Below are 14,172 nucleotides of genomic sequence, written 5' to 3'. Positions count from 1 at the left end.
GGCCAGCCCTCTGCAGACCACCCTCACCCCCCACAAGCCCACACACTACATCCAAAACCCTCATCTGCCTTCTGCTTGTCCTAGTAGCTGCAAGACAAGTCTCCTTAGGGGGAGATTCTGTTTCCATGACCCTCTTGAGGAGAGCTCTCCCCAAATGGGCCACAATCAGTTCAGGGAAGCTTCCCAGCTTCCTGACCCCCCCCCCCCATGTGAGCTTAGCCCCGGTCTTGGGAGGTACACTGTCCCCACCACCAGCCTGGGAGACACATTGGACTCAGGACCCAGCAGAGAACACAGGCCATGTGGTACCAGGGGAATCATCACACTAGACCTCTGCCAGTGGGGGCCTGAGTTGTCCTGGCCTCCTGGACTGAGCTCAAGCCATGGAGTTCCCTTCTCAGACATTCTTCATGGCAGTTGCTAGCTATGGCTCGGGGCCTCACATTGAATCCTGTGTGCTTGTGTCCAACACTGCATCTCAGCATCTTGTTATCCGTACAACCACCCACTTACTCTTCTATCCATTCATGTACTTACTCATTTTCATACCCTTCTTTCTTTCCACCTGTCTATCCATCCACTCATCCTCCTACCTAATCATCCTTCCACCTATCCTTGCATCCATGATCCATACACCATTTATCCATCCATCCACACATTCATCCAACCACACAGCCACCCACCTACACATCCATCCACCATCCACACATCTATCCACACATCCATATATCCACTCAACCATCCTCTAAGCATTTATCACATCAATTAGCATCTTCTCTGAGCTAGGCTCAGAGTAGCAGGAAGTGTAAGACCTCAACCAAGCCCCTCTCCAGCTCCTCACATCCAGATTCCTGATGCTGTGCCCAATGCATTCCCCATTCCAACTAGGTCAGAAAGTTCTTAGGCAGCCTCAACCCTATCTCACCTAACCTGGAGAGGGCTGATGAGTGCTGGTGCGTGTACCGTCCCAAGCTGGGCACCCAGGTGCATCTCCAAGTTACATTTTCTATCCACCAAACCCTTAGCCTTGCTGGAGCCAGGGATGCCCTCTTTCCCTCTCCACCCTTCGCCTCCAGGCCAGGCTTCCCTCCACTGGCAAGTAGGCCCAGCCAGCACATCTGGAATTTAGCCTCTGACCCTCCTCCTCCTGCTTCACTTGCCTGTCCCCTAACCCCTCACCCCCACTGAGGTTGAGGTCTTGACCTCTGATCTGACCAACTCACTTGCCAGACAGCCTGTAGGCGTCCCCTCAGACGCCCCCACACTGGCCATTGCCCGAATCATGACTGGGCTCACCACACCCTTGGAGCAGACTCAGGACCGCCCCTAAGGAGCCTCAAGAGGCTGCCTCCCCCAGCCCGGCCCGCCCTGCTGCCCCGTGCTCCAGCCAGCTCCCTCCCCTTTCCCAGCCTATTGCAACAGTCTCCTTACTAGTCCCAGACCTCCAGTCCCCTCCACCCACCACACACCAGCCACAGAGATTTCTCTTCTTGCCTTTCTTCCCCCACGGCCTCCACAATGGAGGCCCAGCCTTCTGGGGCTGCTTTGGCACCTGCCAAGCCAGACCTCTATTCCCCTTCTGACATGTTCTCTCCTTTCCTTCTCATTGTCCACCTCAATGTCCATCACTCCAGGCCCAGAGGAGTCCTTTGTATTCTCCAAATACATCTTGAGCTCTCCCCCCTCAGTAGTTTTGTCTAGGCCGTGCCTTCTTTCTGGTATGCTTTCCTCCAATCTTTGCCTTTTGATATCACACCTAAATACCAGCCTCTACTCCAACTATGCCTCAGGGTGCTATGGCAAGGGGCTGGACACGGTGGCTCATGCCTGTAATCCCAGCACTTTGGGAGGCTGAGGTGGGCAGATTGCCTGAGCTCATGAGTTCAAGACCAGCCTGAGCTAGAGTGAGACCCCATCTCTAAAAAAAATTAGCTGGGCATTCTGGCAGGTGCCTGTAATCTCAGCTACTCAGGAGGCTGAGACAAGAGAATTGCTTGAGCCCAAGACACCATGGCACTCTACTAAGGGCCTCAAAGTGAGACTCTGTCTCAAGAAAAAAAGAAAACAGAAAGCTTGGGGTTATCTTTTGAAAAAAAAAAAAAAAGAGACAAAACAAAAAAAGAATTGGGATAAGAATCAGGAGATCCCACTCTGCCACGGATACTCTGCCACTCCCCATGCCTCAGTGTCCCCATGTGTAAAAAGGCTTGCCTAGGGCAGCGCTTGTGGCTCAGTGAGTAAGGCGCCAGTCCCATATGCCGGAGGTGGCAGGTTCAAAAATCACAAAAAAAAAAAAAAAAAAAAGGCTTGCCTATTGCCAGGCATCTTCCAGTTCTGGGATGGCATCTGCCTGAGCAGATTCTTCACTTATCTGAGCCCCATTCATTCTACAAACCTTTATTGAGCAGCCTTTATGGGCTGGGAGCTCTCTAGGCTCTGGGGGTGCAGGTGTGTAGGAAACAATACCATAGACCTGCCCTCATGGAGCTCATAGTCTCCAAGAGCAGAAGTTCCTCTCTGGGGGCCAGCTTGCCCTTGGGGAACATGACATGCTAGTGGCCTCTAAGTAGGAGCCCAGGATGCTGCTAAACATCTCACAGGACACACGACACAGTCTCTACAACACAGTTATCCAGTGCTGCATATCAACAAAGGCAAGACTGAGAAAACAAGGCTGAGGAAGTCAGAGCATAAGCAAATCTACAAGTTAGTATGTAACACATCAGAAAGTGACACATGGAGCCAGATCTGGGGACAGAGGGGATAGCAGGCAGTCAGGGACTCTGATATTCCAGCTGAGACGTGAAGAAAGGAAAGAAGCAGAGCACGGTTAGTGCAGAAACAGCATTCCAGGCAGGGGAACCACTAAGGTGGAGGCCCTGAGACAGAGCAGCAGAGGCCCTAGGGATGGGACAGAGGGAGGGGAAGAGGGCAGGTGAGCAGTTTGGAGGAAGAGCAGATAAGACCTGGAGTCCTGGTGGCCAGTACTTTGGCCTCTCCTTCGAATGACACAGGGACCTCAGAGTGACGGATCTGATTTAGAAAAGGATCCCTCTGGCAGGTTGGAGAGGGCCAGGGAGGACACAGGGCAGAGGCTTTTGGAGAAATCTAGAAGGGAGAAGATAGTGGCCTGGGCAGGGGTGGGTAGCAAAGAGGGTGGTGGGAAGTGGTCAGATTCTGGATCTGTTTTGAAAATGAAGCCAGCAGGATTTGCTAGGAGATTGGATGTGGGGTGTGGGAGAAACAGTGGACTCAAGGATGATCTCAAGGTTTTGGGCTTGAGCCAATGGAAGGATGAACTGCCCCATATTGGCTTTTCTTTCCAGAGAAGGGAAATAATTCTGGGCTTCCCAGGCACAGACCTTGTAAGAAGGAACTTCTAGACATATAGCAAGTGCTTCGCAGACACTGGTTCTCAGTGGGACTGGCTGGGTCTGCAGGGCCAGACCAGGCACAGCCAGGTGCTTAGCAAAACCTGCCCTGGTCTCCACCCCCCACCCCAGATTTGCTCAGAAGACAAGGAACATGTGCTTTGATCTGGCAGCTGACAAAGCATATTTGTAAACATTGAGAGCTGATACAACAGCCCTGCTGTTGGGAAAAGGCCCCACTCATTACCCCATATTGTAGATAAGAAAAATGGAGCCTCTGTGAGGGTCAGTCATGTCCCTGCAGTCACAGAGTGGATCAGTGGCAGAGTGGGCAGCTGGAGCAGGGTAGTGCACTGAGGGGCAGAACCTCTCTGCCATCTTCCACCCCAGCCTCCAACTCCTGCTCAGAGTGCAGTGGGTGTGCACAGAGTAATTCACTCACAGCTCCCCAGGGGCTATCCTGGGTGCTGGGCTCAGTGCAAGGGCCTCCAGAGGCTTACACAGCAGGCTCTGGGGGCAGGGAGGGCTCAACACTCTTAAGACCTACGTCACATACGTATATGTGTCATTGTGTGCCTCACGCCCATACATAGCCTTGCACCCGTTCCCTCACAGTCAGCCCCACTCACCCTGAGCGCAGCCCAGCCCCCGCATGGCCCCTAACCCAGAACCCTGGCCTCCAGCAGCAGGGGCTGGGGAGGCATTTCCTGTTTGGGGGCTGCTTCCTCCCCTTCTAAGCCCAGGTTCCCAGGGCCCCAGGCTGAGCAGGGGTGAAGGGAGGGCAGCCCCCCAGCCCCATCACTCTCCACTTCCCCCCCATGCTGGCCCAGGTGCAGCCAGAAAGCTGGGGGGGGAGTTTGAAGCAGGAGCTTAGTAAGAAATGAGAAGGTGATCAAGGTGATTTCCATCAGGCCCTGCACACGAGCATGAGGGACATTACACCATTTTTGTATGTGCACCCAGGGAGTTTAGCATGTCAGAACATGTGCACACGTGGAGCTGATCTACAGTGAGGTGAAGGGACAGATAGGGCGCCCCAGAGTGTGTTCCTGCACAGAGCTGAGGACAGGTCTGTACACACATGTATGATGTGGAGGGAGTGGGCCGCAGTGTGTCTGCTCACGGATGGCAAGCAGTTGGGTGAGGCTGTTCGAGGGTGTGAGAGGTTGATGTGTCCAGATTTGGGAAGCGACCCCACCCCACACCCCCAGTCCCAGACTGCCGTAAGGGATAGCGTTTCCCTGTCCCGACTCCCAGCCCAGTGGGGCCTGGGGCTGCCATTAACTGTGCCTCCTCCCCTCCTCCGCCCCCAGCAGCCCCCACCCCACTACTTCCTGCTCGGTGGCCCCGGGGGAGCAGGAGCAGGGAGCTGGCAGCCGCCCCAGCCCACTCCTTAGAAGGCCGAAGCCCGCCCAAGACCCGCCCCCAGCACGCCCAGCAGGGGCCGCGGTCCCTCCCCCTGTCAAGAGGGGCTGCGGGCTCCGGCCAGGCCAGTCGGGGGCGCGTCGAGATGCTGCGGCTCCTGCTGCTGGCCTGGGCGGCCGCAGTGCCCACACTGGGCCAGGACCTCTGGGTCACCGAGCCCCGCGCCGCCTGTGGCCCAGGCAGCTGCTACGCACTTTTCCCTCACCGCCGCACTTTCCTGGAGGCCTGGCGGGCCTGCCGCGAGCTGGGGGGTGACCTGGCCACTCCACGGACCCCTGAGGAGGCCCATCGCGTAGAAAGCCTGGTGGGCGCCGGCCTGGCCACCCAGCTGCTGTGGATTGGGCTGCAGCGGCAGGCCCGGCAATGCCAGCCGCAGCGCCCACTGCGTGGCTTCACGTGGACCACGGGGGACCAGGACACTGCCTTCACCAACTGGGCCCAGCCCGCCACCGGGGCACCCTGCCCAGCCCAGCGCTGTGTGGCCCTTGAGGCGAGTGGCGAGCATCGCTGGCTTGAGGGCTCATGCACACTGGCCGTTGATGGCTACCTGTGCCAGTTTGGCTTCGAGGGTGCCTGCCCGGCCCTGCCGGATGAGGTGGGCCAAGCTGGCCCAGCTGTCTACACCACACCTTTCCACCTGGTCTCCACGGAGTTTGAGTGGCTGCCCTTCGGTTCAGTAGCTGCAGTGCAGTGCCAGGCTGGCAGTGGAGCATCTCTGCTCTGTGTGAAGCAGCCAGAGGGTGGTGTGGGGTGGTCACAGGCTGGGCCCTTGTGCCTGGGGACTGGCTGCGGCCCAGACAACGGGGGCTGTGAGCATGAATGTGTGGAGGAGGTGGATGGCCATGTGTCTTGCCGCTGCTCTGAGGGCTTCCGGCTGGCAGCGGATGGGCACAGCTGCGAGGACCCCTGTGCCCAGGCCCCGTGTGAGCAGCAGTGTGAGCCTGGTGGGCCACAAGGCTACAGCTGCCACTGTCGCCTGGGTTTCCGGCCAGCTGAGGACGAGCCCCACCGCTGTGTGGACACGGATGAGTGCCAGATTGCCGGGGTGTGCCAGCAGATGTGTGTCAACTATGTTGGTGGCTTCGAGTGCTATTGCAGCGAGGGTCACGAGCTGGAGGCTGATGGCATCAGCTGCAGCCCAGCAGGGGCCACGGGCTCCCAGGCTTCCCAGGACCTTGGAGATGAGTTGCTAGATGGTGGAGAGGAAGAAGAGGATGAAGATGAGGCCTGGGAGGCCTTTGATGGCGGCTGGACAGAGCTGCCTGGGTTCCTATGGATGGAATCTACACAGCCACCTGATTTTGGCCTGCCCTACAGACCCAGCTTCCCAGAGGGCAGAGAGCCACGGATACCCTACCCAGAGCCCACCTGGCCACCCCCACTCAGTGCCCCTAGGGTCCCCTACCACTCCTCAGTGCTCTCTGTCACCCGGCCTGCAGTGGTCTCTGCCATGCGCCCCACACTGCCCCCTGCCAAGCAACCTCCTATGATCCCTGCCACACACTCAGCTCTGCCCCCTGCCCACCAGATTCCCATGATTGCAGCCAACTATCCAGATCTGTCCTCTGCTCATAAACCCGGAATTACTTCTGTCACTCACCCAGCACAGCCCTCTGCCCACCAGCCCCCCAAGATCTCAACTGAAGACCCTGAATTGTCCCCTGCCCACCAGTCCCCTAGGTTCCCAGATACCCAGGTTGCTGGAGACCAGACCACCACACACTTGCTTCAAATTCCAGCCAACCATCCCCCCCCGGTCACCACCCCCAGTGCCCATAGATCACCTCTGGCCCCAGATGTCCCTGTTCTCAGAACACAGTCCACCCAGCTTCCCATTATCTCAGCCAACCAGCCCTCTCTGACCACCTCCAGGTCCCCTATGCTCCCGGCTCACCAAGTCCCTATGTCTACTGCTACTCAGCCCCCTCCCCTGCCCTCTCACAGCTCCACTAACCAGACCTCACTCATCAGCCCTATACATCCCCATTCCAACGCCCCCCAAATCCCAAGGGAAGGTGGCTCCAGTCCTAATTTGGCCCCCTGGCTGCCCTCAGTGGCCCCCACAGCAGCCTCAACAGCCCTGGGGGAGGCTACTCTGGCAGGCCGCAGCCAGAGGGATGACAGGTGGTTGCTGGTGGCACTCCTGGTGCCAACATGTGTCTTCTTGGTGGTCCTACTTGCATTGGGCATTGTGTACTGCACTCGCTGTGGCCCCCATGCGCCCAACAAGCGCGTCACTGACTGCTATCGCTGGGTCACCCACGCTGGGAGTAAGGGACCAACGGAACCCATGCCTCCCAGGGCCAGCCTCCCAGGGGTGCAGACCTGCAGAACCAGTGTGTGATGGGGTGCAGACCCCCCTGTGGAATAGGGAGTAGGGGTGTGTGCTGGACACATGGCCGAGGCTGCATGAGGGACCCATGGGGGCTGCCCAGCTGGACAGAGGGCTTCCTGCCCCCAGGGCCCAGCCAGGCTTCTCTCTCAGTCAACCATTAGACTTGGCTCTTGGAAACTCTCCTCCCTGGCCCAGCACTTCTGACAGAGGATACACCAAGGCCCCCAGGACCTCAGGGGGTGGGTGCTGGGGTCTTCTCCAATAAAGGAGGTGCCAACCTCACCCAAAGCTTCTGAACCCCACTGGTGCCTGAGGGGAGAGTCTGGGAGGACTCAGTAAAACTGAGGGGATCTTCCTTCAGTTTGTCTAGGCCCCAACGAGGTAAGGTAAGATCCTTTAAGGGACAGCATGCTTCAGAGATTCTCAGGGAAGCAGCAGGCAGAGAGGGCAGAGCCTTGCCCAAAGTCACACAGCAAGCCCAGGAGGGAGGTCTGGCATGGGGAGAATTCTGTATGTGTTCCTCTTTTTACCAAAACTCCAAGAAGGGGGGGCTGATCTGGGGGAGGGTTGTGGAATGAGGACTTTTGCTGAACTGGAGTCAAACTGGCTGTTAGGAGTCAAGGCTTTGGGGCAGGTGATTCAGGGAGTGAAGGGGGCATCTGGTGGGTTTACCTAACTTTATTCTCGTATTTCCCTCTGATCCTTCTAGGCTGTGCAGAAGTTGGAGGGCAGAGGGTCTGGGTCACTCAGGGGTGCTGCCACCCCTCTGAGTTGTATGTGCTCTTGGAGGTGATCTTCCCTCTTGCTCCGGGTGGGGGGAGGTGGGAATTAGAGCTTAGAAGGCTGGCATGGGGACAGCACGGAAACCCCAAGATCAACATCCCAACTCCCGGCAGTGCTGTTGTGGGACCACTCTCTGCCTCTCCCCATGAGGGCTATCCGTGTGAGGGCAGAAAGCGCTGTGTAGACCCTAGCTTGAGGGGGTGCTCAGCTGCTGGCGCTGAGGAGTCCCGGGAACTAGAGGAGGGGCTAGGCAAAGATCACAGACTGGTGGGGGCGACCTCCCTCATCCTATGCTCACTGTCTCAGAGGGATAGGTGGTGGGGGGAGGCGCCAGTTCCCACCGCCTCTGTAATTTTTCAGTTGCAGCCTCTCTGGGGCCTCTAATTAGGACAGGGCAGAGCCTCCACGACCACCCGGGCAGGCGGGGAGGAGTGGCCCATTGCCCCCTTCCCTGCCCGGAGCCCTGTGCCACTCGCTGGCGCAGGGCCTGGGCCTGGGCTGGGAGGCTGGGCTGGGCCCCAGGGGATCTGGAGAGGAGGAGCGGGAGCTGGGGGCGAACCAGGGGGTCACAGAGGGGGCGGAGGGAACGTTGTGCACCGCCCCCGTCTCTAGCTCTTACGTTCCCCTAACTCAAACCAGACGCCCCCGACAAAGTTGGCCCAAGTTTTAACTCAGAGACGGCTATCGCAGAGGTTTGCTGAATAGGAGTAAGGGTCGCGGGGCGGCCCAGACGCCTGAGTCTGAGAAGGAGGTGCGGGCGCAGCGTGGGAAAACACAAGGGCTGCAGGTACCAGAAAGTCTGAAGCCCCCTCCGAGACCCCGAGTCGGGGATCCAGAGCATTCCGAGGGCAGGAAGGAGTTAAATGCTCTTCAGTCGGAGGGGGGTATGAGGTGGGGAAGGGGGCCCAGAGCCGGCTCTTTGTCATCTGGTAATGAGCACCAGATGCGGAGCTGCGTGCGGGCCTGAACAGACGGCCTCCCAGCGCAGAGCCCCGCCCGCGAGGAGCCCAGGCTCCGCCCAGGCCGGGAGCCGCGTTCCGGCCCCCGCCCACTGAACCTCAGGCCCCGCCCCGTCGGGGGGGTGCCCGGGGCTTCTGACTCTGGCGCAGGCGGCCAGGGACATCAGGGCTCTGAACCACGCCCATCACTGCTGTCCCGAGACTTTGGGAGCTCTCTAAAGGCCTCGCCTCCAAAGCCGTAGCCTCTCCTGCCAGCTGGGAGACTCCCTCAGAGCTCTGGCCCGAGTCCCGCCCACCAAAGCAGTAAGCCCCGCCTCCTCCGCCCGGTTCCCGCTAAGACTGGCCGAGTTGTGAGTCCCGGCTTCCGGGATGTTTGAACTCCATCCCGAGTTTGCACGTTCTCCGCCCGAGCTACGTCCCAGACCCCAGTGCAACAAAGCTACAAGCCCCGCCCCCTCACGCACTCCAGCTCCGAAAACTCCTCCAGAGGATGTGGAAAGTTACCCTACCGCGCCTCTGCAGGCTCCGCCCCCAGCCGCAAGACCCACCCCTTTACCGAGCTCGCGAACTGGCATGGCCTCCCCCCAAACAAGGCTTCCACACCTCCCCTCCCAGTAAAGATGCTCATATGTTCTCCCCATGCACAAGTACCGCCCATTTAGGGAACAAAATTCAACCTCTCTCAGGCCCCGCCTTTCCGCATGCGTAATCCCGCCCACATTTAGGCTCCACCTCCCTGAGACGCAAGCCCGGCCCACTCTGAGCCTGCTGTCCCTTACCGTCTTCAGGTTATGCCAAACCCGCTAGTCCTCCGAGCTCCTCACCCCTAACCAGGGTGCCCTGGAACCGACCCTGAGGCCATCTCCTTCCCTACCTGCAGTTTCCGTGTGTCTGGCTCCGGGTAGTCTGGTCGGAGCCCCGGGGCTGGTCATCACGAGCCTTGCAGGTGGCGTCACTGGGCCTTTGGCGCCACCTGGCTTCGGCACCGCAGACACACCGCCACCAGGAGGCTTTAGCAGAGCACCTCTAGCAGAGCATACTAATTGCTTAGTAAATAGCTATTTAACTAATACATTAATTTTTTTTTTTTGGAGACAAGAGTTTCAAGTTGTCGCCCTGGGTAGAGTGCCGTGGCATCACAGCTCCTCACAGCAACCTCAAACTCTTGGGCTTAAGCGATTCTCTTGCCTCAGCCTCCCAAGTAGCTCGGACTACAGGCACCCACCATAACGCCCAGCTATTTTTTGTTGCTGCAGTTGTCGTTGTTTTAGCTGGCCCGAGCCGGGTCCGAACCCGCCAGCCTCGGTGCTGCCAACCTCGGTGTATGTGGCCGGCGCCCTACCCACTGAGCTACGGGCGCCGCCAGCTATTTAATTTATTAAATGTGTATGTTACTTAAATATCTGCCCACTTCCCCAGCAGGACCGCAGACCCCCTCACAAGTGCCCCTTATCATATTTAGAAGTCGTCCTCAAAGGTGCTTTACACTCTGAGGCCACCCTGTGAGCTGAGGTTGCCCTAACAGTGTTTAAGGTGGCTGGCCTGGCTGCTGAATTAACTTCCAAAATGATGCCCACACCAGTTATTCTGTTAAGAAGGTACTGATAGTTCTCAAGCCATCCCCCAACTTGTGAGTAACATCAGTGCCTGCCAGGTGAGTGCTAAGGCTGTAAGAACCACCCTAGGTCCCTGTGGCATGGACAAGCTTATTGTGGATGGCCGAGGCAAAGCAACAATGTCTTTTTTTTTTTTTGAGACAGAGCCTCAAGCTGTCGCCCTGGGTAGAGTACCGTGGCATCATAGCTCACAGCAACCTCCAACTCCTGGGCTCAAGTGAGTCTCCTGCCTCTGCCTCCCAAGTAGCTGGGACTACAGGCACCCGCCACAACGCCCAGCTATTTTTTGGTTGCAGCCATCATTGTTTGGCGGGCCCGGGTTGGATTCGAACCCGACAGCTCAGGTGTATGTGGCTGGTGCCTTAGCTGCTTGAGCCACAGGCGCTGAGCCTAAAGCAACAATTTCTTTTCTTTTCTTTTTTTTTTTTTTTTGTGGTTTTTTGGCCGGGGCTGGGTTTGAACCCGCCACGTCCGGCATATGGGACCGGTGCCCTACTCACTGAGCCACAGGCGCCGCCCTAAAGCAACAATTTCTAATGATGGGGCCACAATTCTGAAACTCCTTGATGTTGTCCGTCCTGCAGCAAAGATTTTAGTGGACATTGCCAAATCTCAAGATGCTGAGGTTGGTGATGGCACCACATCAGTGACCTTGCTTGCTGCAGAGTTTCTGAAGCAGGTGAAACCATATGTAGAGGAAGGTTTGCACCCCCAGATCATCATTCGAGCTTTTCACACAGCCACTCAGTTGGCAGTTAAGACGATCAAAGAGGTTGCTGTGACAGTGAAGAAGACAGATTAAAGTGGAGCAGAGGAAGTGCTGGAGAAGTGTGCCATGACTGCTCTGAGTTCCAAGCTGGATCTCCCAGCAGACAGCCTACTTTGCTAAGATGGTGGTTGATGCAGTGATGATGCTTGATGATTTGTTGCAGCTTAAAATGATTGAAATCCAGAAGGTACAGGGTGGAGCCCTAGAGGATTCTCAGCTGGTAGCTGGTGTTGCATTCAGGAAGACTTTCTCTTATGCTGGGTTTCAAATGCAACCCAAAAAGTACGATAATCCCATGATTGACCTTTTAAATGTTGAGCTCAAGTTGAAAGCTGAGAACCACAATGCTGAGATCAAAGTCCACACCGTTGAAGATTATCAGGCTATTGTTGATGCTGAGTGGAACATTCTTTATGACAAGTTAGAGAGGATCCATTGTTCTGGAGCTAAAGTTGTCTTGTCCGAACTCCCCTTTGGAGATGTGGCACCCGATACTTTGCTGACAGGGAGTTGTTCTGTGCTGGCCGAGTACCTGAGGATGATCTGAAAGGACAATGATGGCCTGTGGAGGCTCAATCAAGACCAGTTTGAATGGTCTGTCAGCAGATGTGCTGGGTCACTGCCAGGTGTTTGAAGAAACTCAGATTGGAGGTAAAAGGTACAATTTTTTCACTGGCTGCCCCAAGGCCAAGACACGCACCATCATCCTCCATGGTGGTGCCGAGCAGTTTATGGAGTAAACAGCAGTCCCTGCGTGATGCCATCATGATCGTCAGGAGGGCCATCAAGAATGATTCAGTGGTGGCTGGTGGCGGGGCCATTGAAATGGAGCTCTCCGAGTACCTATGGGATTACTCAAGGACTATTCCAGGAAAGCAGCAGCTTTTGATTGGGGCATATGCCACGGCCTTGGAGATTCTCCCACGCCAGCTGTGTGATAATGCTGGTTTTGATACTACAAACATCCTCAATAAGCTGCAGGCTCGGCATGCTCAGAGAGGCACATGGTATGGGGTGGACATCAACAATGAGGACATTGCTGACAACTTTGAGGCCTTGGTGTGGGAGCCAGCTATGGTGCGGATCAATGCCCTGACAGCAGCCTTGGAGGTGGCATGCCTTATTATCTCCATAGATGAAACCATCAAGAACCCCTGCTTAACTGTGGACACTCCCCCAGCAGCTGGTCGGGGCGAGGTCATGGCGGCCCCCTTTGATGGGCTGCACCCATCACATGACTGGGTGGTTGCAGGGTGCAGTTCTCCCTGGCTTGGTTAATTGGTGTTACAAGGAAACGCTAGTAATTGGCCCTCTCTGTTCTCACTGGAGGTTATTTAAATAAAACTTAAGACTTGGGAAAAAAAATAAATAAATAAAATATAAAGTGGCTGGCCCAACTCCTGCTGTCCCTCCCCAGAAATCCTGTTCTCAAGACTGAAAGCACAACCTCTCACTGGGGTGTCCAGAATTCCTAGGGCCATGTTCCTCCTCCCCCTGTTGCAGGAAGACAAGGCTCAACAGAGAGAAAGAGCACACAAACACCACGTTTATAAGAGGAAGGGCTTTTATTCACCAGCCAGGAGCTTACAGCATAGAAGAATTCCAAATGGCCGGCTCCCCGACTGCCTTGGTCTTTCCCTTTTTATTGACAGTCAAAAAGTTCCACCCCACAGGTACCCTTCTCATTGGCCAGTTTGAATCAAGTGGGAGATGCTATTCCCGCCCCTACAGAACTACAGGATTTCACGGAACTTGGAAATTTCCAAGTTTCAGGAACTTAAGTTTTCAAATTCCCAAGAGCTGAGTCACCTTGGAGAGGACCGGGCAGGTGTATCCTTGTGGTCTCCTTGAGAAGACCTGTTCTTCTAGACCTCACCCTTCTCGGCTATCCTCTCTCACCCCAACTAGCACCACACAGTATGGACACTCCCCTAGGGCCTGGGGAGTGTCTGTAGTGGGAGTGGGTTTGGGCTCAGAAGCCCTGGTGTGGGACTGGAAGGTCAGAGTTTCTAGAGACAGTCTCAGGGGATACTTCTCTGCCAGTGGTCATGACTCCCTCTGAAAATACTCACCTCTTCAGTCCCACTAGGGTCTAGGACTCTAGCAAAATGGTTTGGGAATATTACTGGGACAGACCTGGAAGCTGCCCTTGAGGAGGAAGGGAACTAACACCTACCAAGCTCCAGCTGGGCCCTTCAATATCCCATGCAGAGGAGCAAGCGCCAACCTCTGGGTGAATTCAGACCTGGGGAGTGGGATTCCTTCCAGCTTCCAGCTCTGGTGCCCTGGCTACTACAAGTGGGGGTAGGTTTTGCTGCCAAATATGACTGAGAATAAAAGTGAATGCTTGAAGCGCTTACTTGTCCTTAAAACCATGTAAGATTCATTACAATCCCCATGAAGTAAATGCCATTCTTGCCACAGTTTAAAGAAGAGGAAGCTGAAGGCACTTGCCTGAGCACATTAAGCATCCGTCTTAGTTGAACAATCGGCAAGTGGGGGTGGTTTGAGCCCAGGCAGACCATGTGTTCTTCACCCTACAGTCTGGTCCATACATGATAGCCTGTCTCTGATCCAACAATGCCCACATCCTGGGAAACTCATGTTTAAGGGTGAAGTTGCAAGACAAGGAAGGACTATAAGGGAGGCTAACGGCATTGGGATTGAGCAGGGAGGGATGAAGACTCCCCCAACCCCAGGAAGAGTTAGTCGTCTGTGGTTTTGAAGAGTAATGCTGATAAACAAGACATTTCCTGTGATCATGGGGTCTGGACCTCTGGCAGCTGTAGGCACCTGCCACCCGTACTTTAGTGTGGTTTCAGCGAGGCCAGTGATTTTCTTTTTTTTGTAGAGACAGAGTCTCACTGTACCGCCCTTGGGTAGAGGGCCGTGGCGTCACACGGCTCACAGCAAC

At 56.0% G+C, this 14,172-nt stretch overlaps 1 protein-coding gene and 1 pseudogene across 1 annotated transcript; both read left to right on the top strand.

Moving 5' to 3' along the window:
- Window positions 1-4,852: 4,852 nt before the first annotated feature.
- Window positions 4,853-7,411, top strand: CD248 (CD248 molecule). Its single transcript, XM_053562500.1, has one exon. It carries the CDS (start codon window positions 4,882-4,884, stop codon window positions 7,138-7,140), a length of 2,259 nt encoding a protein of 752 aa, XP_053418475.1. The 5' UTR covers window positions 4,853-4,881; the 3' UTR covers window positions 7,141-7,411.
- A 3,028-nt stretch (window positions 7,412-10,439) lies between these two features.
- On the top strand, window positions 10,440-12,536 carry LOC128565301 (T-complex protein 1 subunit eta-like; annotated as a pseudogene).
- Window positions 12,537-14,172: the final 1,636 nt, after the last annotated feature.

The sequence above is a fragment of the Nycticebus coucang genome, chromosome 14, assembly GCF_027406575.1.
Source record: "Nycticebus coucang isolate mNycCou1 chromosome 14, mNycCou1.pri, whole genome shotgun sequence".
NCBI lineage: Eukaryota > Metazoa > Chordata > Mammalia > Primates > Lorisidae > Nycticebus > Nycticebus coucang.
The sequence above is the reverse complement of the archived record's forward strand: the minus strand, read 5'-3'. Positions and strand labels throughout refer to the sequence as shown.

Coding starts and splice junctions, on each gene's coding strand:
- CD248 (XM_053562500.1), top strand. CDS start 4,882: ATGCTGCGGCTCCTGCTGCTGGCCTGGGCGGCCGCAGTGCCCACACTG.